This window comes from Salvia hispanica, chromosome 2, assembly GCF_023119035.1.
Source record: "Salvia hispanica cultivar TCC Black 2014 chromosome 2, UniMelb_Shisp_WGS_1.0, whole genome shotgun sequence".
In the NCBI taxonomy this organism is placed as follows: domain Eukaryota; kingdom Viridiplantae; phylum Streptophyta; class Magnoliopsida; order Lamiales; family Lamiaceae; genus Salvia; species Salvia hispanica.
In genome coordinates this window covers 16,845,561-16,873,508 of record NC_062966.1, presented here as the reverse complement: position 1 = coordinate 16,873,508, position 27,948 = coordinate 16,845,561, and the positions used below count along the sequence as shown (strand labels likewise).

The window sequence follows — 27,948 nt, the reverse complement described above, 5'->3', positions numbered from 1 at the left end:
GTATTCACTATTCAGTATATGCAAGAGACAGGATTTTTGCGTTCAATCCAATCTGAAAGCTGCCAATTACTCTCTCTTCCTACAACAACAAAAAAGTTGGAAATATCCACGAAACTTCACCCCTTCCCCTCTCTCTCAAAGAAAGAGCAGAGCAGACAGTGGTGTACGGTCCGGACTCTTTATAATTTATAACGACGCACGACTTCATGTGTATGATTGTTGGACCGCTCTTCTCTTTTTTTCTCGCTTCTGTTTCTGGTTCAGAGTTGTCAATTTAATGCCCATGAAATTAATTTGTAGTCACGTATCCCTTTTCCTTAACTGCCTCACCTTTTTATTTCATTATTTTTTGCTGTTTCTGCAATACTTTGTTACATTTGGATTTCTTCCACTTTTTCCCTCTTTTCACATGGGGTTGACGCTTATTTTGACCTAGCATACTTTAAACTATGGATATTTTCTGATTTGAGAAAACAAAAAGTTGAACTGCCAAACTGAAATGTCTAAATTTGAACTTCTTACCTGATGAAGGATGCTTCTGTTTCTGTATCTTGCGTGTCATCGATTTTTCTAATACAGAGTTAACTGTCTTGTTGGGCATATATTTATCCAGGGTTTAATTTAATTTGCTTCACAAATGTGGAGCTAGCAGCAGGATCGTCCATTTCTTTGTCAACCTAATCAGAAATCTACATAATCTGCAATTGAGCGGGATTATGAGTTTCCAACAAGAGAAGACTGTCAGGTTAGTTATTGTGATCACTGTTATGTTCATTCACAGAAGATAGCTAGAGCTCTACAATCAATTCACATTATAAACTTGTTTCCAAATTTGCATCACATCCAATCCGGTCAGTTTTAGTTTTGTTGCTTTAGTTTTACTGGCATTTGTTGAATCTGCTGTTGTTATGTATCTCTGTCTTTCCACAATCTTATAGTGTCACATTATCAGGTTTCAAGATTGGAGATCACAAGGAAGGTTTGATACACAATCCTCCTCTAGAGGTGGGGTGGAACTGGGGAGACTTAAATCAGCTGCATATTCAGTTTCCGACAAGTTTCATAGAGGTTTTGAATATGGGTCGGAGAGAATTAAAAGAATCACAGGATCACTAAGATCTTTTTCTATGGGAAAGTTGAAAGCAGATGAAAAGGGGTCTGTGAAAAAAATGCTGGATCCTCAAGGATCATTTCTTCAAAAATGGAATAAAGTTTTTCTTCTGTCATGTGTGGTTGCAGTCTCGCTGGACCCCTTGTTTTTCTACATACCAATTATAAATGGCGACAAGAGGTGCCTTGAGCTGGACTGGAAATTGGAACTTATAGTTTCTGTTCTACGGTCATTTACTGATATCTTTTACCTCATCCATATCATGTTTCAATTCCGTACTGGTTTTATTTGCCCTTCTTCTCGTGTGTTTGGAAGAGGTGTTCTTGTTAAAAATTCGTGGGAGATTGCAAAGAGATATCTGTCTTCCTACTTCATAATTGATATTCTTGCAGTTCTCCCACTTCCACAGGTAAGGGATAGAATCTTTATGTACACAGATATAATATGATTTCATCTTAGCTGTACTTTACAAGCAGGATAACTTATCTTTATTTTCCATGGAACTTGTTTTTTGAAAGTTTTATTGTTCATAATTTTGATGTATATAATGCATGAAAGGAAAATTTAATCATTGTAACTTCTGCAGTATTAAGTATAGTCTTTCAGTCTCACAATTTATAACTATGATTTCTGTTCTCAGATACCCTATACAAAATTCTATCTCCCTATCTTCTTCTGCAAATTTGCCTTCTTATTTGTACTTTTAGAATTACACAAAAATATACACGAAATTTCTTCAACTCTGAGTTGAACATGGCTGCAACTATACGATGCATGTGGTACGCATAATGCAAATTATGTTTAACAAATTGCTGTAGTTGCAATAAGTTGTCTACATGTATATAACTGGATGATCATTCTTTGGCTTGCACAGATTGTAATAGTGATCATCGTACCCAGATTGAAAGGTGCAAGGTCTTTGAACACGAAGAAGTTGTTAAAAATTGTGGTGATCCTTCAATACATTCCAAGGGTTCTCCGAATCCGTCCTCTATACAAAGAAGTCACAAGAAGTTCTGGCATACTCACTGAAACAGCATGGGCTGGAGCTGCCCTCAATCTTTTTCTTTATATGCTCGCTAGTCATGTAAGTATCCCCCGGAAGTTTTATGCATATTCACTTGTATAGTGCTTCTTCCTGAACTCCCTCAATTTGGTAACATTTGTTTTCTCCTTTCATTCTTTTATATGTAAGTTGCCTTACTTGCTTATTTTATTTTCTTTATGGTTTCTTTTTCCCTGTCCAAAACTTTTTTGTTGAAGTATCATTGAATAGCTGCATCTTTCCTTCAGCCAAAATGGAGCAGGAACCCTTGTATGTATATTTTTTTGTATGCCTTTTAGATGTTGTGTAAATGTGGTGTGTTTTTCCATATAACGTATTAGTATATTATTGTTGCCATGTTGATTGGCATATACTTCTTAGTTCTTACTGATCCATAGAGATTGGGTAGGATTAGTTTAGGGTGATTCTTGCTGGTTGGCCTACGAATCTTCTCCTAGAGTTTTCACATGAAAAATAGTCTTCCTTCCCTAACTATGTTTTCTTTGTTATCTGTTTTTTTTGCTCCTCTGTTAGGTGATTGGAGCCTGTTGGTATGTGCTTTCTATAGAGCGTGAAACTACCTGCTGGATAAACGCTTGTGGGGATGAGTCTGATTGTAGGAAGGCTTCCTTTAATTGCCAGCTTAATCATGCTGGACTGCCTCAGATTTTGAACCAATCTTGCCCTTTTCAGCCACCTGATGCTTCCATTTTTGATTTTGGGATATTCCTTAATGCTCTACAGTCTGGTGTTTTTGAATCACAAGATTTTCCCAAGAAGTTCTTTTATTGTTTCTGGTGGGGACTCCAGAATCTAAGGTATGTTTCCTAAAATTTGATGTGCCTGACATAATCATCTATTGAGGCAGATGTGTCTTAGAAGAACGTAACAAAAAAATTTGAAAAATGTAGATAATATTTTGCATGCTTGGTAGAGTGATTATTTTCAGGGTTTCTTGTACATAATATATAAACTTAACTAACTTTGCAGTTCTCTCGGCCAGAATCTTAAAACAAGTACCTATGTTTGGGAAATTACCTTCGCAATTTTCATATCTATATCTGGCTTGGTCCTATTCTCATTTCTGATTGGAAATATGCAGGTAAGTTAATTCATTATCCAAAAGAGGATACAATATTTGCACTCTTCTTTTCTGTTATTACCATTGTTTTTTTTAAACTGTGTTGGATTTTGTTATCGCAGACATATCTGCAGTCTACAACACTGAGATTGGAGGAGATGAGGGTGAAAAGACGAGATGCGGAGCAGTGGATGGCTCACCGTCTCCTTCCTGAGAGTTTGAGGCAGCGAATAAGGAGATATGAGCAATACAAATGGCAGGAAACTCGGGGTGTAGATGAAGATTATCTGATACGCAATCTTCCCAAGGACCTCAGAAGAGACATAAAGCAACATCTCTGTTTAGCCTTGCTTAAGAGGGTAACATTTCCAGCTAGTTCATTCCTCCACTGTGTCTTCTGGTGATAAACTGATAATTATATATACTTGATTTAGGTGCCAATGTTTGAAACAATGGACGATCAACTCTTGGATGCAATGTGTGATCGTCTGAAACCAGTGCTGTACACGGAGCATAGCTACATAGTGCGAGAAGGGGATCCCGTAGACGAGATGCTGTTCATCATGCGTGGCAAACTGTTAACAGTGACCACGAATGGAGGGCGGACAGGGTTCTTCAACTCAGACATTCTCAAAGCGGGTGATTTCTGTGGGGAGGAGCTGTTGACATGGGCTCTAGACCCCAATTCATCATCCAACCTTCCCATCTCGACCAGAACAGTGAAGGCCCTTGTCGAAGTAGAATCGTTTGCTCTCATGGCCGACGATCTCAAGTTTGTAGCCTCCCAGTTCAGGCGACTGCACAGCAAGCAGCTGCGCCACACGTTTAGATTCTATTCGCAGCAGTGGAGGACATGGGCTGCTTGTTTCATACAGGCGGCGTGGAGGCGCTGCGTGAGGAAGAAGATGGAGGAAGCTCTCGGTGTAGAAGAGAACAGGCTGCAGGATGCATTGGCCAAAGGAGGCGGGAGTTCCCCCAGCTTCGGAGCAACCATTTATGCATCGAGATTCGCAGCCAACGCCCTTCGAGCAGTGCGACGCAATGCAGGTAGAAAGACGAGGGTATCACCTGTGCTTCTACTGAAACCAGCTGAGCCAGATTTTAGTGCTGAACACAAATGACCAGTCTAGTGTTGTGTAATGTGTATAGTCGGTATCTTCCTCTTCTACATGATGGTAAAAGATACTCCATTATTAACTTATGCAGGTATTTGTTACAACTTACACGCACTTGATCAAGAAAGGGAATTGGGAAGCTTACATTCTAGAGTAGTATTTTACAAAGAAGAAAAAAAATTAGGGGTCACATAAAACCAGATTGTTGACTTGCATTAGGTTTTCTCAAATCCACCAAAACCACACTAACATTGTGCTTGCTACCTAGAGCCAGCGCCATCTCCGCCATGACAGCCACGGCCTTCTCCGCCCCATCATCAAGAGGAGTGGCGCAATACCTGGTGGCAATCTGGTAAGGCAGGTCGTCAGAGATAACATCCCAAAATCCATCACTCCCCAATATGAGAAACTCATCCTCTCCACTCCTCCTCACACCTCTCACCTTCACTTGCTCCGCCTCCTCCTCCTCGCTCTCCAACAGCCGCACCGCCTCCCCTCCGCGGCACAGCACCGCCTTGGAGCCCGCCACCACCACCTCAGTCTCCCCCACCACCGCCACCGACCCCAACCCCATCAGCGCCGCCACCTTCTGAAAGGCCTCCCTCATCACCTCCTCCCACTCTCTCCGTCTCTGATCAGTCTCCTCTCCGACGATCTCAGCGAGCCTCTCGCGGCAGGCGAGACCTACGCGGTGGCCCTCGAAAACGCCGAAGAAGTCGTAGCTCTGACCATCTCTCTTGAGAAAACCTAGTTCCACTGCCACGGCGTCGTGCATCTCCCTACGCCGCCCGACCACGGATATCTTGCCGTAGGAAGTTTTGCGCCTCAAACTCGGCGGTGTATCATCCTCCAGAGCTGCGGCGGAAGTGGAAACAGGTAGTGACCGAATGCGGCGGAGCTCGCGTCTTCGGCGGCGGGCATCTTTGGCGGACTTGGAGGCGTGAGATTCAGCGGACTTGGACGGAGAGCAGGGAAGAGTAGTATGAGGCATGAGAGGCTGTGAGTAAAGTGGAAGTGGAAGTGAAGAGGAGGAAGTAGGAGGTATATCATATATGTACGTGGCATGCCACGCTTAAGGAACTGACACGTGCCCTAGTCTGCATGACTCATCACTCCCAACTCCCAACTAAACCTTCAACGCTGCTCAAAGGCTAAATTCACCACTAAAATATCTTCCGTCAGTCGACACACAATTTTATACTTCTTCATCTCATATAAATACAAAATTTATAAATGATACTGCATGAACTTTAACCATACAGATAGGCTATAGCTAAATTTCTATGTACCAGAATTTTGCGTGATAACTGAGTCTATTAGCAATGCAACCTTTAAATACTATATTAAAAGATAGTAATATGATTTTTTTGGCGACCAATAATTATAAACTAAATGCATGGTTAAAGAGAGGAAAGTAAATAAATGAATACATGAGGGAATACTACAAGTCAGAATGCATGGGTCTCTGGAAAGGCATTGGTGGCAAGTGCAGCAACTCAACTCCCCCTTGAAGCATGCCAACAACTTGCTCCATACTTGGCCTATCTCCAGCCTTAATCTGAATGCACCATAATGCTGCTACAATCATCTTTTTCATCATCTCCTTCTCTTCTTCTCCACCACCTCTCATTTCCAACTCCTTCCCTTCACACAACTGATTGTAAATCCACAAGGGGTAGTAAACATGGCTCGTGTGTGATTGCAGCCGCGCAGCCATTTCCAGCACCAGCATCCCGAAACTGTACACATCAGCTTTGCAAGTAACCTCTCCTCCAATGTTCTTGTACACCATTTCTGGAGGCATGAATCCCATCTTCCCCTTAATCCGTGAAGGCTCTAGTTTTTCAAGTCCGGGATCTGAAATCTTGGGATTGAAATCCTCATCAAGTAGAATGTTCTGAGGCTTGATTGCAAGATGCAGGATGTTAGCAGCATGCAAACACTGGATCCCATGGGCTATCCCAACGGCTATCTTGAACGTCTCTCCACAGCTCAGATCGCGTTTCTTGGTCCCTTCCTGCAAGGAGATGTGTTTTTCAAGAGAGCCAAATTGCACAAACTCATGCACCAGAGCTCTTTTGTTTCCCTTTAAGCAGAATCCAAAGAGTTTGACCACATTTGCATTGGTGATCCTCGAGATTTCTGATGCATGCCTGATGAACTCCTTGTCACTAGCTGAAGAAGAAGAGCTAGTCAGCATCTTCACTGCAGCAGTGGGGCCGCTTCGTAGCTTGCCTCTGAAAACAGTTCCATGAGGCCCTCCTCCTAATTTAGCCTTGAAATTGTGAGTCATCTTTTTAATCTCCCTATAGCTATAGTTTATTGGCATGTGATTCAACTGGTGTCTCGTGAGTTCTTCGATGTTTTCACTGTTGTTTATCCATGAACGCTGCCTTTTCCTCCTAATCACTACCATTCCAAGTAAACATGGAATCCCAACTACATATCTTAGTACTATAAGCCCTCCTGCAGTAAAGTAGAGAAAAAAAATTCAATGAACATATGGAAATGGTATGTTTTGGAGTATTATTCTGAGGGGTAGTGAGAACTTACCGATTGCTAAGACCGGAAAGTACAAATAAACTGTTCAATGGAGAAAACAGGTAATTAAAAAGATGAACAATATATGTAGCAAATTCAAGAAAAGATTTTACATATGAGAACTTGCCTGCATAATACTCCAATTTGCCTGCATTCCCAAGTGAAGATGAATGTTAGTATATCGTCTTTTACACTAATAAGGCTGTTCATACTTTATAATTAAGGCCATCTAATTTTTGCACTACTTAGAGATTATATTTCCTGTTTCAAGAAAATATTTTTAACTAAGGCATGAAAGTTTGCTTACAGATGAGAGTAAGGTCTTCGAAAGGGGTGCTCTCATAGCAATAGTGGCGACACCGGATTTCGTTGCCCTCCAAACTGCACTCTCCATTGCTCTCATCGCATTCTATACACAACACGCGAAACCATGATAACTCAAATCCATAAGCAAGCAGATCATGGATCTGTGCATACGAATAGTTATGATGATCTGTTGAAGGCCAAATTAATGTAGCCTGAGTCACGGTGTCAAAGGTGCAGGATGACTCCAAATCGGGTACTAATATTGTTTCAGCCGTGACATAGCTGTAAATTCTGGAGGTGTTGGAGAAGGCGCTCGTGTTGGCACAGTAAGGATTCTCAACGTATAACGGATTAGCTACAGGACTTAGACAGTTGATGTATGTTATGTAAATGCTGCTAGGGTAATATGAGTATACATAGCTTGAGTACATATAAACATTGTCTACATACGAATAAATCGGACAGGATGAGATATTTTTGCTGTCTAAACCTGGATCAGATATCCGAATGGAGAAGTTGCTGTAAGTGATTGCCTCAACACGGTATCTTCTGGAATTCGTGTGCAGTGTGAGTCGATCTTTCTGGCATTCGAGTGCAAAGATGGAGTCCGGATGGCCACAATTTGCAGGATCACTTCTCAGCCTAAAAGGGTAGCTAATGTTGATATTCCCACATGAAGAAGTGATGCAATGTGAGCTGTTTCTAGCTATGCAGCTTTCTGTGAAACATAGAAGCAGAATCAGAAGGGCGAGATACGAATTAAAGAGCGTTTGGTTTGACATGATTGCAGATGATGAGAAGATGTGAGCAATGAAAGATTGTTTTATTATGCTAATTAATATGGAAATTGATGGTTAGTTTCTTGGAAGTTTTGGAGACATTTCTGTTATTGCTTCAGCTGGAATGTAGTCATGTAATGATCAAGTGGATTAGTGGATTAGTACGTTGACTTGCCTAATTATTCAAAGTCAATGCCACATTCTTATCACTAATTGTTCTATTTGGCTATAAATAATTCAAGAATCCACATTCAAATCATCATGATAATTGAACTAGACTCCATTATCTGGTAGCTCAAAGCATTCCCTTCCAAGTCAGAAAACTTGGAAAATGATTCTGATTCATTCAACACGTTTTGGTTGAGTGAGGAGGAAGAAGTGGAGGAAAGAGCACAAAGTCAATACAAACTTAATCACTTGTCTTTTATTTATTTAATCAATCATTCCACATAGGAATCTTGAAAAGGAGTTAGTTTAAGTAAGATGAAGATGATCTATGGAAAGTAGCAAGCAAATCAAACATATTTCACAGAGAATCCAAACTAGACATGAAAATTTTCCTTCTTACCTTCATATCCATTTTCCACCTTGCACTAAGCCAAAATGAGTGTCTCCCAGCAACATGTGGCCCTTATGCGCCTCTTGTCCGTTTCCCGTTCTGGATAAAAGGTCAGCAACCAGCGCATTGTGGATACCCGGGGTTCGGATTATCATGTAACGGAAGCAGAGCAGATCTTGATCTACTATTCCCAGTGACAGCATCAGCCACAAATGTCATGCTTCCATTAAACATGACAGTTGCAGTGTGGGATATTGATTACAAAGCACAAAAGATGCTGGTTAACTATGTCCGGCCTCGCTCCTGCCTCCCGGAGAAGCTCCCCACTGTAAACTCTTCAGCTTCTCCAATATTCGAGGCAGAGGCAATAGAGTATGGTGAAGGATCAACTCTGTTCAATTGCTCCAACACAGGGAACTATGAGAAAGTTGCTTGTCTTAGCAGCCGTCGTTACAAAGTCATTCAGTTTGGTTCTATTTATGACATCACATCCTTGCCCCCGTACTCGCCTTGTTTCAAGATGTACAGCATTTCATATGTTCCAGATCGCGCATTGACTGGAGGAGACGATGAATTTGGATCTCGTTTTTATCTCAAATGGAGCAGGCCTTCTTGTGATAAGTGTGAAGCACAAGGGGATTATTGTAGGTTGCAAAATAGTTCTGCTGCAGAACAAACTGAATGCTTCACCCCTCAACATGGCACAACAGGTAACAAAATCTTTAATACTCCTACATATTTTTCAGTATTATAAAACTCTTAGCACCACATTAGCTTATGGGATTTGATAAATTGTACAGGTGCATCAACAAACCACAAACCACTTGCTGCAGGTAAGGTTATCAATCTTCTTGCTTAATCATATTTAATGCGAAATCTTTCCATGATATTGATCCTGCTTTACAGGGATTACAGCAGGAGTAATACTCCTGGCATTTACTGCGATCGCCTCGTTTTTCATCTTTAAGGTGGTGAAGAGAAGGAGAAAAGCAAACCAAAGGAGAGAAAATGCTGTGAAAAATCACAAGGATATGAGTCCAAGAAGATACAGTTATGCAGATGTGAAGAGACTCACAAATAATTTCAAAGAGAAACTCAGCCATGAAGCACTGCACAAAGGGAAGCTCGCAGATGGAACTCCCGTTGCTGTCAAAGTGATCGATGCCTCTCAGCAAGACGATGAGGACTTTGTCGCTGAAGTGGAGATAATAGGTGGGATGCAACATGCAAACATCCTTCAATTGACCGGATACTGCATAGATAGACGCAGAAGAGCTCTCATCTACGAGTTCATGCAAGGTGGAACACTTGCTGACATGGTTTTATCTCGAGAAAACCAAAACCACACAGTTGGTTTGGAGAAGCAACATCAGATTGCACTAGGCATAGCCAAAGGAGTTGAGTATGTTCACCATGAATCAGCCCAGAAATTCCTCAACTTGGTTTGGAATCCTCGGAGTATTTTGCTAGACCACAACTTCAACCCCAAAATCATAGTGTCTACGACGTCTGCTGATGAAAGGACATCACAATATACTGCTCCTGAGTTATTCTCGTCTTCATCAAACATCATACCACAGAAAGCATATGCTTATGGTTTTGGCATGCTGTTGCTGGATATGGTAGGCACACGTGTGAGTACTTATAGCCATGGAGACGACATCAGTGAAATCCGTTTTCCAGAATGGTTGTTTAAGGAGGTGGAGGAGAGAGAAGAAGAGAAATTGAACGAATCAGTGAAGAAATTGTTGATTGTTGGGGTATGGTGTATTCAGTGGTTTCCATCCGATCGTCCATCCATGAAAGCAGTGATCGAAATGCTTCAACAGCAAACCATGCCTGCTAATGCTATGCCTCAATATCCTTTCCATCTCAACACCCAAAATTGAATTATTTATTTACATTATGCCTCATTGTATATGTATATGTACTCACTTCCACATGACTTGTATCATGAAATTGAGTACAAGGAAACATTGTACTCAAAATTTCACAACTGAACCAAATTCAGAAATATATGTTCACAATCAAATAATAACAATCTTTCAATCAACTACAGGTACAAAACATCAGCTATTAATAAGGATATACACTTGACACACATTGTACTTACTAAACATAAGAAAAGAAAAGAAAAAAAAAAAAAAAAAAAAAAAAGCATAATGAAGCAATAATAAACTAGAGGGGTAAGTCGTGCCGTTTTCTCCATTGGAACGCCACTAAAACCATCAGGAGCACGAATCCAATCACGAATCTCAGGCCTATAAGTCCACCTGCATGATCATATCACAAAATTAGCAATCTCCTACAATGAAACGAACAAAACAAGGTTGGAAATCTTACCATATGCAACCACTATATATGCTCCATAGATAACTGTCCAGAAAAAAAAAATGTTAGAAGAGAGTATTCCATAAGTGAAAAAAGTTTAACAGGAGAAGATGGATCACTCACATCCCCAATACTCCAATTGACCTGCATTAATCCATATGAAAAAAAACAACATCAGCAAACAAACTGTTGAAAGAAATAACTAAAAAAAAATGTGCCTACTTACATCGAAAACCTTGCTGCGAGAGAGGTGTTACATCATACTTGCACTGGCGTTTGCAAGTGATCCTGCTGTCCTCCAAGAGGCACTCTCCGAATCTTGGGCAGTCTCCGCAGTGAACAATAAACCACGAGAGCTCCACCCCATTGCTCAAATTGCCATAGATGCCGGCCAAAGAAGGATTGGTGATACTGCTATTTCCCTTAGCCCTCGAGCTCCAAACCACATGATCAACCATGCATGACTCCTCCGCTATCCCATCTCCCTCAACAACGTACGTAATTGTAAAGTCGGGAAGAGTTGGAGAGAATGCTACTCCTGTTGCCACAGAAGGGGGCTTCCACATAGTTGGAAGAACTCACAGGAGCTAGGCAGTGTAAAAAGGATACCGGCCTATTCATGTCGAAGAAGTAGTTGTTGGAGTACATGTATGGCCATGAAGCAATGTCGGCGGGATAAACAGGGCATGAAGAGAGATTTGCATATGCTGTGCTTATGGATGGATCAACCATCCGTATGGAGAATGTAGCATAGTTTATGTCCCAGACGATATACCTCGCAGTTCCCACCTTGAAGATGGTCTCATTGTTGTGGCATTCGAGGACGAAGCTGGAGCTACCGTAGCAACAAGATCTGGGGCTACTTGTCAATCTGAAAGGGTAGCTGATTCTCACATTGCCACAAGATGAAGAAGGGCAGTTATCTTGAGCTGTGGAGTTAGTTGTTAAGAAAAGAAGCAGGATGAAGATGCAGCTTGGGATTTCAAACAACATTCTATTTTTATTTTTATTTTCTGGGAATTGTGTTTGATGTAGTAGTAGTAGTATGTTATTAGTCCACAAATGAAGGAGAACATGAACATCTGTATATATATGGTTATTTAAACACGCTCGCGCGCACATATTTGATTTATCCTTAAAAATGATTGGCTTGTATTCAATGTGTAAACCAACTTGCTGAAAAGGGAAGAATAGTAAACAAGTTTGAGAAATGAAAACAAGTTTTTCCAACTTCGGATCATCTATCATGTTCAACTAAGGTAGATACTCCCTCCGTCCAATACAAATAGAGACACTTTCATTTTTCGTCTGTCACATTCTACTAACTTTTTCAACTCACTTTCCATTTTTAAAATGGGTGCTTGGTTAAAGTGTGATAAAATTGAAATTTATAGACATAATCGTGTATCCAAGTTTATCTAGGACAATAAATTGAAATTTATAGACATGATCATGTAGAGTATATACGCAGACATGGTATGATAGCTCTATGAATTGTTTTCGCGTGATTAGACTGACATTCGGACAGAATCACAGAAATAGGCGAATAAGTCAATTATGCGTTGTGGACTAGTCAACAATGAGCTTTGAGGATTCAACTGAAATCAGAAGAGTAAGATATGGTTGAGAATATGCGACTGCTAAATCGCTGACCTTGTAGAGAAGAATTCTGCTGCCCCTACACCTATCCAATTATAAGCTTTCGTTTTCTTATCCTTTTGATTATTAAAATTAATCAATTAAAGGAAAAATATGCACTTCATCAATAAATTCGCCCACAACAATTACCACACCACAAATGTTTAATAAATTATTTAATTTAATCAATTCATATAGTAATAAATAAATAAAGTGTAAAATACTAGTACTACATGGTAATCCCTTGATTAGATTTTTGATTTTAGGTTGAGCCCGTTGACATAATCTTAGTTTGAAGTCAATATTGGCTTCTCCTTCATCGCAATTACCTACCTGTATCTTTCTGTCAGAAAAATAAATAAATAATGCGCAGTATGTAGTGGGCTCCTTAATTCAATATCTGTTTTTTCCATCGCTGAATTTCCATCCACGTCTTGCAGAGATCTTTAAACCATGATTCTCTTCTTCATTTTCTTGATTTCTTCACTAAATATCCAGCACCCAAGATTTGCAGCAGCCCAGCAGGACTGCCCTCCCGCAAGCTGCAGCCCCTCGGGCCCCATCGTCCGCTTCCCTTTCCGCTTAACCGGCCGCCACCCCCAGCACTGCGGCTATCCCGGTTTCGACCTCTCCTGCAACCCCACCAACAACCGCACCGAATTCGACTTCCAATTCCCCGTCCGTGCCTCGCCCCGGAATATCATCCTCCCACTTTCAGCTAAAGCTACCGTAAATGAAATCGACTACAGAGCTCAAGTGATCCGACTCAGCGTCTTCAGAGGGTCGTGCCTCCCTGCCCGGGTGCCCCAACTCAGCTCCTCCCCCTCTCCTTTCGAATTCCACATCAAGATCATGTACTATGGTGCAGGCGACGGATACACGCTTTTCAACTGCTCTGGAGGGCTGGACAACTATGAGGCATGGGCCACACCCATGGGCCCGATCAAGTGCCTTGCTCGAGGGAATCACCGAGTTTATGCTTACCGATCCTCTACTTCGGTCCCCGACCTGCCTCTCTCCAGATGTGTGAAAATGTACAACGTTTCTGATGTTTCTGAGGTGCTTTTGGACGCGCTGAGAGAGTATTCGGTTGATGATACCTACCTGCATTGGCCCGAACCCGTCTGCAGCAGCTGCGAAACCAGGGGCAAGTACTGTGGGTTCAACACCAATAACCAAACTCAATGCTTTGACATACCCACACAATCTCACCACAAGAAACAAGGCATATCAGATAAGGCAGTCATTGCCATTGTAGTAGTTGCTGTTTTCACGGCCCTAGCTTTTGCTGCACTATTTTACTTCATCACAATAAAGAGGCGTAAACAGAGCAAGGAGCGAAGGACTGAGCGTTTCTTAGAGGATCACAAAGCAAGAAGGCTAACCAGATACATTTACTCTGATATCAAGACAATCACGGACGGTTTCAAACACAAACTGGGGCAGGGAGGCTACGGATCGGTCTTCAGAGGGAAGCTCTCGACAGACATTCTGGTAGCGGTGAAAGTCCTAACCAACATCAAGGGGAACGGCGAGGACTTCATCAACGAGGTAGGAACCATCGGCAACATCCACCACGTGAATGTGGTGCGTTTGGTCGGGTACTGTGCGGACGGGTACAAGCGCGCCCTAGTATACGAGTTCTTGGAGAACGACTCGCTTAACAAGTACCTCTCATCGGGCAAGCAGAGCAGCACGGTGGGGTGGGAGAAGCTGCTGGAGATCGCGCTGGGGATAGCCAGAGGCCTCGATTATCTCCACCAAGGCTGCAAACAAAGGATCCTTCATTTCGACATCAAGCCACACAACATCTTGCTGGACCATAACCTCAACCCCAAAGTTGCCGATTTTGGTCTGGCAAAGCTGTGCTCCAAGGAGAAGAGCGTGGTGACCATGACGGGGGCGAGGGGGACGATAGGCTACATTGCACCCGAGGTGTTCTCGAGGAACTTCGGGAAGGTGTCGTACAAGTCGGATATATATAGCTACGGGATGGTGTTGCTGGACATGGTCGGTGGACGGAGGGAGTTCGGAGAAGCAGCGCAGGATAGCGGGGAAGTGTACTTTCCGGAGTGGATGTACAATCAGCTGGAGAAAGGAGAGGATATAGCTATCCATGTTGATAATGTGGAGGAGACTGATATTGTGAAGAGGCTTATAATTGTGGGACTCTGGTGTATACAGTGGTATCCTGCAGATAGGCCATCCATGAAACTTATCATCCAGATGCTGGAAGCTCAAACCATGCCCATTATGCCGCCCAATCCTTTCGCTGCCTCAAATTCTGCAAATTCAACTTCATCTTCTTCCACCATGTACACCACCTCAACAACCACCACTTTTACTTCTTGACGTTTAACCATCCTTGCTTATGAATAAAAGTATAAAACCTTCTGTTCTGTTTATTGTAGAGGAATTTTCTTAAGATAAACAATCTCATAACTGAAATTGATAATAAGATTGCTCTTCACAGCAATTAAATTGAGCATGTTACATCAGCAAACTCAAGTAGATTAAACATTGGATATGATGGTAACAGGATCGCAGGCGCGAAATCCGAAACAGTTGAAATTTCACAAATTTCTATTTTATTCTAATTTTATAGGATACAAAAAACATCAGAAATCAGAGCACCGACCGTTCTTCTCCCAATCGCCGTAGCGAGTCGGTTCCGGTCCGCGGGGGCCGCCGACTTCACCAGTACCTTTATTCACGAACTCGTCGCCGCCGTCATCTTCTTCTCCGTCTTTTTTAGAGTCGAAGTTCCTCTCATCATCGATATGGCTGTTGATGTTTTCCTTGTCATCGGAAATCGCCGACTCTTCGGTTGCTGGTTGCTGATTTTGCAGGAGGTGCGCCGTCGTGGCGATGGCTCTGCGGCTCGCGGACTCAGATCTAGAGATCGCCGACGAGATTGCTCGACATAGTTTGCTAGCCATTTATTGATCCCTAAGGATTTTGCTTTCCTTGCGGCGATGCTGGAAAATCAGAATCAAATAAATCCCTGTTGTTGAGATCTGGCGGCGGTTCTGCCAGAGGATATACGGTGATCGAAACGACGACGTGTTGGTCCATGGAAGATACACGTTTGACGATTCCCTTATTGTGGCCCAACAGCCCAATAAGGAGCCCATTTCTTCCTTCACAAAATGGTTCAACCAAATTCATGTTCAAAATTTAAACCTAGTGTATTAAACTTAAACCCCTACCTCAAACCACATTACCAGATTAATATACAATCAAATCGAATATTAAAACCAAAAAAGAAGAGAGCGCTCTCATAGCCTCCTAGCCAGCAATCTATAATATAAAAGCGAAATTGTAGCTACAGATTGATGAAGTCATACATATTATTGGTGTAGCATTAAAAAACAGTATATACACAGCTAGTTTAGCCACAATGGACATTATGAGAGATGTTAAGATAGGGTGGGAGGTGAGTTGATTATCATGGTGATCACCTCTACTTGTCCTTGTCCACAATAAATAATACAGACAGTTACTGCATCTTTGGGCTTTCCATTTCATCCGTCTTGGCAAATCTTCCGCGGATCCGAGGCTGGCTGTCCGCCAAGGCTTTCCTACAAGCATACTGCAGAGAAACGCGTTATTAGTTATAGTCTTGTGCTCCCTCAGTATGCAGTTTCTTGACAGAATATGAGTGAGATTTAATATGAAGTGGATGGATAATATTATACTTTGGGAATTGAAGAAAGATTATATAAGTCTCACCTTGATTTTTCTTCCAAAGTTTCGCTTGGACTTCTTGTTCCAGTATCTAGAGAGCTTTTCCCTGCGATCTTCAGAACGGCAGCTGCTTATAACCTGAGGTTGCACCACCGAGGACTGCTCCAGACTTGTTTTACCATCGTTATCAAGATTCTGCCATAAAAACTCAGTATCAATCACACCCACCCCTATCCTGTCCAAGAGTCCACAAACATCTAACCATTTCTCAGTTCATACACATTGTCGTGCAACCGATAAATTTGTGTGGTAGTCACAAGTAGAGGTAAAATGCGAATCATTCACCGGCCCAATTCAATATAGAGGTGTTTCAGGATACATTTTAGGTATGTTACCAACATTATCCAATTCTGAAGCCAAATTACATGGCATATAAGATTCATGATACACTATGTAATATGAGAGGGTAGTGAGTGCTAACAAGATGTGCATGAAGATTGCTAGAAGAGGTTACCTTGATGTCTCCTTCGCTAAATGCTCTCCGCATCCCATTAAAAGCCCCAAAGTCCAAAACTGGAAAATCGAGAAATCTTGGCCTCAGTGGAGCCTCATGCACACCGTCCACAGATCTTAGACAACTCGAGCTGAGGCTTTTCTGGAGTGCGCCCTCCGCAAACAGCTTCTCATCAACAACAAAATTTTCATCTATCTGTAGAGACGGAATCTTGATACTCAGGGCATCACAGAGTGGCGTCTCATTCCCTTGCTGTGCCAAAAGATCCTTTCTACATTCATAGAAAACCTCACTGATGAGCTGTCCACTCTCAATAGACGACTCGATATCAGATACTGTTAGCGACTGGGGGGAGATCACGTCTTCTCCACAGGAGATCATTGAGATAGCAGCTGTCATCGGATCCACAGCCATTAATGGTTCTCCGATTACTGGTTCAGGTGCCTTGAAGAGATCACCTTCTCCCCCGAGGTTGTAATCTGATATGGTGGATGTTTGCATGAGGCTGCTTGTTATGCCCTACATAGGAATTTCGGGAAAAAATTCTCAAATTTAACTAAAATATTTGATATAAATATCTCATGTAGCAGAGTAAAAAATGACCAATCATGAGTCATGGCTAGTGGTTTGCCAAAACTGTGGAGCTGTAGGCACACATCTAGCAAATAAGCTGTTTTTGTCTAAACATGATGGTTAGTATGCATCAGTACAACCTATGAAAGCAAACAAAGAAGCCCACAACAGACAAAGATTCACTATAGTTGGGGCCAAGCCGACATTAATAAATAGTAGAAATCATGGTAAGATTGTTAAAATTTTACAAGAAATACCAAGTATATTATCATAGTTACCAAAAACTAGCTAGACAAATAGGTGACTTCGCTGGATAATTCATCTCGCTCCATTACAGTTATCGGCCACCAGAAACCGTCATCTACTAGATTTCAGACACCTACCTATGTAAAAAGTAAAAACTAATATCAATGATTGAGGTGTCGATAAGTATCTCCAGGTGCAATTTCTCATAACTAGGACTAACTTTTCCATCAGAAACTTATGTGATAATTCACTTGAATCACAAACTAAGATGCTACTGATATTTAAGCTGCGTTTAAACACTCTAACACATGAAAAATAGGGTGATCAAGATCATTTTAGCTAAATGTCAAATATGTACTATAACAGACATAGAAATCCCATTGTAAAACAGAGCTTCAAGAGTAACCACCAATAATTGAAGGCTTATTCACTCACTTCACTTCTCTATCTTGAACCAGCATACAAAAAAGTGTGAAAAGCAAAGGTATGGAAGGGGGAGAAGGCAAAAACGAAGACCTTCACAAAAATAGGAACTCTACTGAAGTTGGAAAAGATGAGAAAGGTCGGAAATTAATTCATATCCTAATTAATGGCTTTTCAAAGAAACGGAAGTAATGATTGTGATACTATGTTCCAATAATTTCCCTTTTCACCATAAATAGAACTCAAGGTGCTAACCATTAATGGTGCCTATTGAAAAAGCACATTAGAAGAAAAATCTAATCTTTGAGCCCATTTTTCTCTAAGTTCTTACATAAGTCAACATTTGTGCCAGTCAAACCGAAATTCATCATGATAACTTTCATTTAAGAGAAAATGACCAGTAATCAAAAACTCAGGTAAAAGAAGTATGGAGATGCCCCAATTAACATGAGCAAGCTAATAGCAATTCATAAAATAAAATAATAGAAAAAAACTTCAGCAGAATACATCTTGCAGGAAAAGGTAGGTAGGGTGTATAAAAATCTTGGAAATGGAACAAAATGTGAAAAGAGGAAAAGATCATTAAGACGCAGATGAAGAGTGGAAACCTCAGATATTTTGACACCCTTCCCCCAAAAAATGATCAAAAAAGCATAAGATAATTTACCAATGAAGAATTAGGCCTTTGTGAGCAGCAAAAATCGTCAAACTGCTGAGCTTCTTGAGAGAAGTATGGGAACATGAGCCCAGTTTCCGCATACATTCTCGAATTTGTCACTGAAAAAATTGGGGGAAGGGGAGACTGTGTATCGAAGTGTATGTATAGACTACAGATGGAGGAGAATAGCTTTATTAATGGAGGCGAGGTCTTTTTATAGGTGTCAAACAGTGGGATATATCACAAGCAGCAAGCAGAAGAGAGAAGAGATGAAAAGAGAGTGAGGAATCTGATTTTGTTTGGGTCTTGGCCTCTTTTTGGCTTGACTCTCTCATTACGATCGAGGAAAGAAATTTGTAAAGAGTTGAAAAGTTTAAACAAAGTAACAAAGCAAATAAACTAAAAATAGTTAATGCAAATTATTGAGCTACGGACAATTGTTTATATGGATCTATTTTGTTGCATTGTTTGAGGTGTTAATTGTAAATATCTCTTACCCTTATTTAAGTTATTACTACTATTAATTGTTTTATTGTTTGTGAATATGATATTTTATATTCCATCAGTCTCCCAAAATTCGTCCCCATTCGACCTGGTACGGGTTTTAAGAAATATAATAGAAAGTGAGTTGAAAAAGTTAGTGGAATATGTGTCATACTTTTATATATTAGTTTTATAATAAAATGTGGGTATGAATGAGTTAGTAGAATATATGGTCCACTATCAAAAATGATAAAAGTGAGAGGTGACAAATTTTTAGGGACGAACCGAAATAGATATAGGTGATAAATTTTCAGGGACAGAGAGAGCAGTAATAGTAAAAAATTTTGGGGATCAGAATATCTATATAAAGTCAAATTTACTCATTTTTTTTAGTTACATGAAGATGATGTATGAAGTGTAATTTGCAAAATTATTGGTTTACTCAGTTTTATTGTCTAATCATTTTTCACATTTATTCAATTTTAAATCGTCATTTGTGCGTTTAACTCAATTTTGTTCTAAAACGATGAATCAGAAGTACTTAATACTCCCTCCATCTCGCTTTAGGAGTCCCGGACACATATATTTAAGAAAGTGTTTGAGTGTGTAATAATTAAATATTGTAGTGGATGTTGAGATCCACTTTTAACACGTTTTTACTTACATTGTAGATATTTTTTATTAATTAATCCCAACCGAGACTCTTAAAACAGGACATAGGGAGTATTAGTAAATTGGTTTTGTTATGGTTTTTAATTATAAAAGGTCATGGTTGAACGAAGGTCAGTTTTGTATAGTTATTCTTTTTTTAGTGCAATATTGTTATTGTAAGTATTGATGTTGTGTACAAACGATTTATTCGAATGTTCATAGAAACTTTCCTTTGCTCAATGCTCAAATCGATTTTTTTTTCGACTAATATAACAATATTTTGTTCTGATTTTTCACTTTAGTACGTTTAATCATATTGACAAAAAATAGTACTCCCTCCGTACATAAAATATTGTCCAAGTTTGATTTGACATGGACTTTAAAAAATATAAAAAAAAATAAGTTAAAAAAGTTAATAGAATGAGAGTTCCACATTTATAATAGTTGCTCGTTATATTTTATGTGCTAAAGAATCTTAAATTTTGGGATATAGAGAGAAATTTGAGTAAAGTACTAGCTTATACTCCTTTCGTAATAATGGAAATTGAATTATGTACTTGTTTAGTAATGATAATAATTTTGTTTATAATAGTGCCACAGCAATAATACTTTACTTTAGATTTTTTGCAAGGAGATTTTCCTCTACAAGGAACGAGAATCATTTCATTTTAAAAGCTCTAAATTGTACATATCATCATAGACACGAAATGAAATTTTACTGTCCAAGGAATGAGAATACTTGCATTTTAAAAGCTCTAAGTTGCACATATCATTATAGACAAAAAATTGATTCCTTATCAGTCCAAATATTTTTACTTCCATAATTATTAGTTAGTTTTGTAAATTTACATTTCTGTCATATGTTTTGAGTATGATCGCTTATTTTCTCAATATGAATACTTTGGGTTATTATTTTTCCTCACCTTCAACTTTTCATCGTTGCTTAAATTAAGAAAAATATTGATAAATGGTGGAAAAGAAATCAGAAATAAACCTAATTATAAGCAATTGTTTATTTATTAAACCCCTTGGTGGCGCGAAGCGTCATGTATATGCAGTAGAATTTTAATTTAATTTTATTAACGTGATCTAATTGTATTTGTGGGGCCTATTGATATTTTTTTAATAATTATTTAGTCAGACATTTCTCTGATATTTAACTGCACTTGTTTACCACATTTCTAATGCTTAGGCCGGTAGTGGACATTTCATCCTTAGTTCATCTTCAAATTCTTCATGCAACGTCATTTTATCATATATAGCATATTCTCAGCCTATCTCAATTTCCACGTTATTATCTCTATAATTTATTTTAATTGTTGGTATTTATGAAATATATAAAATAACAAACATGAATTGAAGGCAAAAAATATAAAAACAATCAAACATATTTGGTTAAATATAAAAAAATTATACAATTGAAAAAAATGAAGAGGTGTGTGTGTATAGAGGTGGAAAAAAATGAATTATGTTAGCACTGGGTCGACAGTCATCGATCGACTGCAATAGGCCCCGATCGGTCGAGCAGCCGATCAGCGCTCTATTGCAAATGCCCTTAATTGATTCATATAATAATTATGCAAAAGTACACAAGTGCTCTACATAGATTTTAGAGTTCATTAATCAGTATTTACATAAATACATAAACTTATAAGTAATTTAAAATATAGTTTAATTTGATCTTAGTATAAACATACTGAATAGTGGAGTACTTATTATTTAATCTTCAATATGTGAATAGCTTACTTATATACTATGATTGATGGTTCTACGATGAAATAATTCGGTAAAGTATCCAGCTTAAATAATGAAGAAAAAATTGATTATTAAATTATAGAAATGACCAAAAGAAAAAGAGGCTACGATAATCGGATTATGGGCTATACTATGCAAATTAGTCGAAACGACTGTTTTCCACCATTATTGATTATTTAATCATTGCTTATACTTTCTTTTAATTGCAGATGAAGCCAGCAAATTACTGACTGAGACTTATTAAGCTAATTAATTAGTGTAAAATTTCGGCTTGATTTGGAAGTAGTGAATGTATCTAGACGGTTGTTCGGCTTTACCTCATAGCTGAGGATAGCGGAATTAGTAAATCAAAAATCTTGGGGTGATGATTTATATATTTATTTTCAGAGGTCTATATACTTTTATTTGAAATTAGCAAATAACTTTGTTAATTTATTTTTGGAAATAAATAACACCGTATATACTCAAAGTAAATTTTCTTGTGTAAAGTCTAAACCACTCGCCAAATATTATTTTATATAGATAGATGTCAACATAAAAAAGCGATAGATTGAAATAATGGCTGCTCTAAGTGGTGACTGGCATAAAATAAAAGTTAAAATTGGTCAATTTTTATTGGGCTTGGTCAAGGGGTAAGTTATGTTTGACATCAGCCTCATTACATATTTTAGCATAACATTTCTTCATCTCTCTCTCTCTAAATAAACATATGATTTATTTATGAAAAATAGTGAACTAGTCTGGTGAAGTGCGCCTGTATTTGATTTGTGATGTTATTTGCTTACATTTGAAAGATTTCGCTTAATTACATAAATCGCTGAGGTGGTTGGCAAGAACTCTCCATGCAATACAAAATTTGGCATTGTCACTAAATAATCATTGCACTTGTTACTCCAATTAGCTAAACATTTGAGATTAGAAGAAATGTAGTACCATGACTACTGCCGTGCATTAAAATAATCTTTTATGTGATTATATATACGTAACATCATTTCATTTTAATCAATGGTTCATTTGATTAAAATATCTTCGTGATTAATGGGAAAAGATTCACGCTTGAACCCATACTATTCTCGGCATGATGTAAAATTCTCTCTTTTCTTGCTCATACAGAACCTCTATTTTCATTGGCCACAGAGATCGGCAACATCAATTTATCTATCCATGATTCTATGTGGTCCAATTATTTTTTTAATTATGAAAAATAGGCCAAATAAATATGAACTACTGACTTTTTTTTATAAATTTGTATGATCATACGCACAATTACCACTAGCAAGAATTCTTCCGAGAATCACAAATTCAATTTTGGGATACTTTTTGCTAGTTTGGTGATACTTCTAACGTAATATTTATAACGTAATTATGTGTAATTCTGTTTTTTTTTTTTTTTGTAAAACTTTAATTTATATTGTGAATATTTAATTGTAGTCATGTACAATTTGCCGGGGGATGATTAAAGAAGGATACAAGTCATACAACCAAATATGGGCATAAATAAAGGGCTCTTGAAAATCTCGATTGATTTGTAGTTCAACAATTTAATTACAAATATTCAGAGTTTCAAATTTATATGAACATCAAATAAAATCACAATTAGATTAGGGTATTGGCATTTGACTACTCGGGAATCTCAACACTAACCATGGGAAAAAATAATTACTATTAGTATAAACACACAATTTATTTTTATTTCCTTGAATAAGTGACCATTAATTGGTTCATTCATCTAACTGATTACCTCCTACGGTATCAATAATGAGGATTTGACTTGTGGCTTCCACTAATCAAGTGATTTAAATGAACGTTGGCGAAATAATATTTGCATGGTCAATTAATAGAACAAATATGTTGCCGGAATATGGATAGGACAAAAATAAGAGAAGTAGACTGAATTTCATGAACTCTTCTAATACAGCTGGGTATAAACTATATAAAGACTTTCGCTTTGTGTTCTTAAAAAATTTGAAATTTTCACCAAAATAAATAGATAAACACGCAATTAATAGTTCGTTAAGCTTGATTAAAGTTTTAAGTATAATTTGATATTCTTAATTATAATTATATATAATGGGAGTCATATATGCTATATCACATAGTATTCAATAGATTAAAATGTATATACACGTATACAAAAATTTCTTACAAAAATGGAAAAAATTGGAAAATGGTGAGGGAAGTCTCAAAGATATTAATTAAAACTCACGACACGTGTCGCACTTTGTCTCTTCAAGCAATCAAATTTTGGACTGTAGAAATGGCAAGAACAACACGTGGCAAGTTCTCTTCATATGACTCTATTCTTGATTATGACATTTCAATAAATTAAAATGGAATCGTTCCACTTCCGCGTTACGTTGGTTGGCTAGATATGAATGAATGCCCACTCAAAATGATTAAATTTGAGAAACATGAAAAATTGAAAAATGCAGATGCAACAAATTAACCACCTAGATCACTATTCAATGCCCATCAACTACTACCTTCATCAATTCACAACACTTGTTCAAATATGAAAAACTCTATGTGCCTTGATCCTTTTGCTCACTACATTGGTTTAATGATATACCAATTCCAACACAAATAACAAGACAAGAAAGAGAAGATGTCAAAAAAATTTATCAACCTTGGTTTCAACTTTCAATGTCTCTTATTTTTGATAATTGATGACAAAAAACCCAACTTGTCATTTGGGACAAAAATCATGAACTATGAAATGAATGGAGTCGCATTTTTTCCTAAGTTGTGACCCAATAAACGGATCACTTTTCTCATCCCCACTTACAAGTGTTGGCAGCCAATCATTCTTCACAAAAAACTTCTTTATCACACTCTAATTTGGCTATGAACTCTCATGTTGTTGACATGTGGGCATTTCTAGAAGTTGAATAAAATTAATTTGCTGTTTTCCCTGTTAGAGAACTCAACAAATTACATAACATAAAACGTGGAAACAAATGAAAAAAAGGAAAAATAATTGTTAGTGGGTTGGTCTTTTAGTGCATTGGCTCATTGTGTGTAATTATGGAATTGTTTTGTCGTTAAGGGGACCCATATTTTGGGCCCAAAAGGGACAAAAAAAAGACTTATCTCCATTTAAATTATTTGGAAAGTTGATGGGTGAATCATGAATGAGTGCAACCTAACTCTTTTGGAGAATTAAGGTATGTGAAAATAACTGCTAATATCAAGTTATTAACTGATTGAGTTTGATTTTATAATACTAATAATTAATTAATTAATGCTACTGCTGACTATATGTGAAAGTTGCTTGACAGATTCTGATTTTAATGAGCGTTATTATATGATAACTACAAGATTCTATATAAGCTAATTAATTATGTACTTTTTATTTTTAAGTAAATTAAATTAAGTCATTAGTTTAGTTTGATGTGGAACTTTATTTGCGTCATCTTCCAACACATGATGGAGCAGCGTAGAAAATAAATTTCCGATATAAATATTGATCGATTAAAGTATTGACTAATTATACAACGTAAATAAACATTACTGTTATTTTTTTTATAAATGACGCAATGCTAAGAATAGAAAGGATAATGGAATATGCCAGTTTAACGGAGGAGGATGTTGTAATTTTTAATCAAAATGTTGAAGTTGGTGTGAGGCATTTAACTCATTTTGTTGGTTTGTAGTAGCATCAGTTTAAACAGTCCTGGAAATTTTCATATTTTTTTGAGAGAATGAATATAACAGTCATTGATTTTTTTATGTCAACTAAATCATTTGATTATCTCTCAGCATGGAAAACCCTCGTCCAAAAAAATGTGCAACAATTTCTTTATTTGGTGTCTACAAAGTGTGTTAAATTGTCACTTTTGAACATTGCTCCATAATTTATCCTAAAAATAACAATTTACCCATGATCCAAATATTTTAACTCACTATTTGCTTTTCAAAGTTACACTTTCTCTAATAACATATATACCTTACGCTCTATTAAAATTTGTGTCATAGTAATACTGCAAACTTTTGGCATATAGAAGAGTACTTTTTTCTACTAGAAAGTAGTAGTAGGATTTTAGGTTTTTTTTCAAGGTCAAATAATTATTTCTCACACTGATTTGCTGTTACTCAACATCAGTAACCGTAGTCCTTTCTAACAAAGATTAACGGACATTTTATTCAGTCCACTCAGTCATAAAATACTAATTTTTTCTCCCAACTCCCATATTTCATATTAAATCTGAAAAATCACTGCAAAAGCTCAAGTTATTGAATCACAATTATCATTTACAGAAAGTTGCATTTGATATTTAGAACCAATAAACTTGTCGACCACACTACAAGAACAGCTGTGCCTGCATCTAATTTATACACAGAAACAATTAAACGACAACCGTCGATACATAAAAAGCTCACTATGGAGTATGGGGTATATGCAGAGCTCATTTGATTAATTGAAATTTCATTGTCATACAAATGATATATATGCGGCTATAAAAAGTAAATACTTATAAAACTAAATATTTAGGTGGAATTCGAAATAAATGATAAATCCAAATGCCAAGTCAGCGATGTTTCCTCCATACAGATGGACAGTATAGAAAGAAGCCCAAGTCTCCGCATGTCCAGTCATTATTTTTTAGAGAAAGCAACTCTGAAAATGATCCTATTTTTGGCGTTTCTCACCTTAAATTGCACTCCTATATTCAAAAATACAGCTCACTTAGTTATACCATGTCCTTCATTCATATTCATCCAAGATAAGTAATGTTAATTTCAAGAAACATTTTGTAGAGATGTGTCTTAGAAGAAGAAAATCGAATACATCAACAGAGAAAGATTAATCGCGGCTAGATGATTTCCGAAACAGCTGGCAGCCCAGCGCCTACTGGAACATTTTATTTATCCGTCAGTCCTAACCAAAGTCACTCTAAAATTTGCATTTCAACCTTCAATTTCATCACTTATAACATCCAATTGCCACATGTTGTGTAGTATATACTGGTCCGTGAACTCGTTCGAAAGCTCTTCCTTCTGCATCTCATCATTAGATTTGATTTTGCTTTAGTCAAACTGAGACAAGTGAATAGTACTATTACATTAACAGGGAAACTTGGTTGCAAGCAAGAAGACTGTACAAACCATGAACTTCTAGAACAAAAGGACTTGTGAAGCAGATAAAAGAAATCCCAAGGGTTATGCTTGATCGTGTTTTGTTTGTGAGCTTTCTCAAAATAATGGCACGATAAAGCAGAGCAAATAAATAAAACAAATAAATAGAGAAAAGGGAACCGTGAAGATGGAGTTTTGAGTTTGTTGGGATAATCCCACATTGAATAAGTTACTATAGTTTTACAGATGAAGAGGATTATAAAACAACAAGGCCATGGGCTTAAAGACTCATACCTTTCTCGGCCTTTTGGCTAAGATCAAGTGTAGTATCTGTTCTTATCAGTTTAATATCTGATATGTGGGCCATCGGCTCACACGATATTAAATTTATTTTTTGAGGGGGAAAGTCCATTAAGATAGCTTGCTATCTGGGCTTTTGCGCGTCGCCTTTGCGTTGCACTATTGCATGGGCCTGGCGCACCCCACCAATTCCAGTATAAACATAAATAAAATTCTTCACTTTACATGTTTTGTTTATCTGCTCTTAATACTTTTGTGTACAATTCTAGCTAGCTAAACTTGTATTCTGTATAATGGTATTATGAATCATATTTTTTTCGTTTTGAGATTTGCCCAGAAACAATCTGATATTGGTAATAAATCAATTCTAGTATAAACCTTTCGTGAAGACTGTTTTCTAGCTTGATTTCTTACTTGGAATTCTTCACTTCAGTTGTTTGTTTGTATGCTCTCATACTTATTGTGTGCAATTCTAGTATTCTGCATAGCATTATTAGCAATCATATATTGCCATATTGGTAAAGCAATTTTGTGAAATATGTCCTTAATACAGCTATAGAGGCGCATTTAGGTCCTAATGACCTATAAGTGTTTAAACATAGCACTAATTCAATCCGTCGGATGTAGTAATTTAATGGCCCTGATTTAATGACATTCGGTACATTATATTAGGTTTTCGGTACATTAAGGGCAAATTCGGTAGGCGTGGCATTTGTTGAAACCGCTAATGCTAAAAATCCGGAATTTAATATCATGGGCGATTCATTTTCTCTGCCACACTCTTGACTCATGCTAAATTTGCAATCAATATGTCACCCACAAGTGTATGGGGTATGTAGCACGTGGCAAGTTAAAATTATCGATCCTCGAAGACTAAATGCCGGCTTGAGTACTACGATGCAATTTCGAACACTATCTAGACTAATAAAAGGGGTTTTTTGGTTTTTCTACACTAAGATCAAAGAACAAGTACGCAAGTAAGAACAAAATAGAAAATAGAGCAAGTAAAAGGGTAGTTTTCACTCAAATTGGGAAGATAGGGATATGGATCCGTTGGTATGGATCACGGGTGTTCA

The 27,948-nt window shown here is 38.0% G+C and overlaps 7 protein-coding genes and 1 non-coding gene across 13 annotated transcripts; 4 read left to right on the top strand and 4 right to left on the bottom strand.

Annotated features, from left to right (window-relative positions):
- On the top strand, positions 1 to 4,460 carry LOC125208575 (cyclic nucleotide-gated ion channel 1-like). Of its 3 annotated transcripts, none has more exons than XM_048108222.1 (8): positions 1 to 163; positions 614 to 745; positions 953 to 1,520; positions 1,986 to 2,198; positions 2,691 to 2,974; positions 3,147 to 3,258; positions 3,360 to 3,596; positions 3,672 to 4,460. In XM_048108222.1, the coding sequence occupies exons 2-8, from the start codon at positions 717 to 719 to the stop codon at positions 4,356 to 4,358; spliced, it is 2,130 nt and encodes a 709-aa protein (XP_047964179.1). In that variant the 5' UTR covers positions 1 to 163; positions 614 to 716; the 3' UTR covers positions 4,359 to 4,460. The 3 variants fall into 3 exon arrangements, with proteins under 3 accessions (XP_047964179.1, XP_047964177.1, XP_047964178.1); XM_048108220.1 differs by having other exon boundaries at positions 1 to 210; XM_048108221.1 differs by lacking the exon at positions 1 to 163 and having other exon boundaries at positions 225 to 745.
- Positions 4,408 to 5,384, bottom strand: LOC125208577 (probable protein phosphatase 2C 8). Its single transcript, XM_048108224.1, has one exon. It carries the CDS (start codon positions 5,341 to 5,343, stop codon positions 4,540 to 4,542), a length of 804 nt encoding a protein of 267 aa, XP_047964181.1. The 5' UTR covers positions 5,344 to 5,384; the 3' UTR covers positions 4,408 to 4,539.
- A 365-nt stretch (positions 5,385 to 5,749) lies between these two features.
- On the bottom strand, positions 5,750 to 7,994 carry LOC125208576 (LEAF RUST 10 DISEASE-RESISTANCE LOCUS RECEPTOR-LIKE PROTEIN KINASE-like 2.5). Its single transcript, XM_048108223.1, has 4 exons — positions 7,201 to 7,994; positions 7,021 to 7,041; positions 6,906 to 6,935; positions 5,750 to 6,818 (listed from the first exon to the last, which is right to left on the bottom strand). Exons 1-4 carry the CDS (start codon positions 7,979 to 7,981, stop codon positions 5,794 to 5,796), a joined length of 1,857 nt encoding a protein of 618 aa, XP_047964180.1. The 5' UTR covers positions 7,982 to 7,994; the 3' UTR covers positions 5,750 to 5,793.
- Positions 7,995 to 8,452: 458 nt separating this feature from the next.
- Positions 8,453 to 10,704, top strand: LOC125204593 (rust resistance kinase Lr10-like). The gene is made up of 3 exons (XM_048103283.1): positions 8,453 to 9,247; positions 9,338 to 9,370; positions 9,444 to 10,704. The coding sequence occupies exons 1-3, from the start codon at positions 8,527 to 8,529 to the stop codon at positions 10,424 to 10,426; spliced, it is 1,737 nt and encodes a 578-aa protein (XP_047959240.1). The 5' UTR covers positions 8,453 to 8,526; the 3' UTR covers positions 10,427 to 10,704.
- Positions 10,705 to 10,715: 11 nt separating this feature from the next.
- Positions 10,716 to 12,035, bottom strand: LOC125204594. Its single transcript, XM_048103286.1, has 4 exons — positions 11,095 to 12,035; positions 10,992 to 11,012; positions 10,881 to 10,913; positions 10,716 to 10,810 (listed from the first exon to the last, which is right to left on the bottom strand). Exons 1-4 carry the CDS (start codon positions 11,432 to 11,434, stop codon positions 10,716 to 10,718), a joined length of 489 nt encoding a protein of 162 aa, XP_047959243.1. The 5' UTR covers positions 11,435 to 12,035.
- Positions 12,036 to 12,883: 848 nt separating this feature from the next.
- Positions 12,884 to 14,911, top strand: LOC125203098 (rust resistance kinase Lr10-like). The gene has a single exon (XM_048101381.1). It carries the CDS (start codon positions 12,960 to 12,962, stop codon positions 14,856 to 14,858), a length of 1,899 nt encoding a protein of 632 aa, XP_047957338.1. The 5' UTR covers positions 12,884 to 12,959; the 3' UTR covers positions 14,859 to 14,911.
- A 530-nt stretch (positions 14,912 to 15,441) lies between these two features.
- Positions 15,442 to 18,964, bottom strand: LOC125203099. Of its 4 annotated transcripts, none has more exons than XM_048101383.1 (5): positions 18,617 to 18,963; positions 16,708 to 17,226; positions 16,239 to 16,388; positions 15,968 to 16,098; positions 15,442 to 15,646 (listed from the first exon to the last, which is right to left on the bottom strand). In XM_048101383.1, the coding sequence occupies exons 1-4, from the start codon at positions 18,710 to 18,712 to the stop codon at positions 16,006 to 16,008; spliced, it is 858 nt and encodes a 285-aa protein (XP_047957340.1). In that variant the 5' UTR covers positions 18,713 to 18,963; the 3' UTR covers positions 15,442 to 15,646; positions 15,968 to 16,005. The 4 variants fall into 4 exon arrangements, with proteins under 4 accessions (XP_047957340.1, XP_047957341.1, XP_047957342.1 ...); XM_048101384.1 differs by having other exon boundaries at positions 15,442 to 15,642; XM_048101385.1 differs by lacking the exon at positions 15,442 to 15,646 and adding an exon at positions 17,559 to 17,663 and having other exon boundaries at positions 15,788 to 16,098; positions 18,617 to 18,964.
- A 7,898-nt stretch (positions 18,965 to 26,862) lies between these two features.
- On the top strand, positions 26,863 to 27,058 carry LOC125208741. Its single transcript, XR_007174220.1, has one exon. It is a non-coding gene; the product is annotated as a U2 spliceosomal RNA (small nuclear RNA).
- The last annotated feature ends 890 nt before the right edge of the window (positions 27,059 to 27,948 follow it).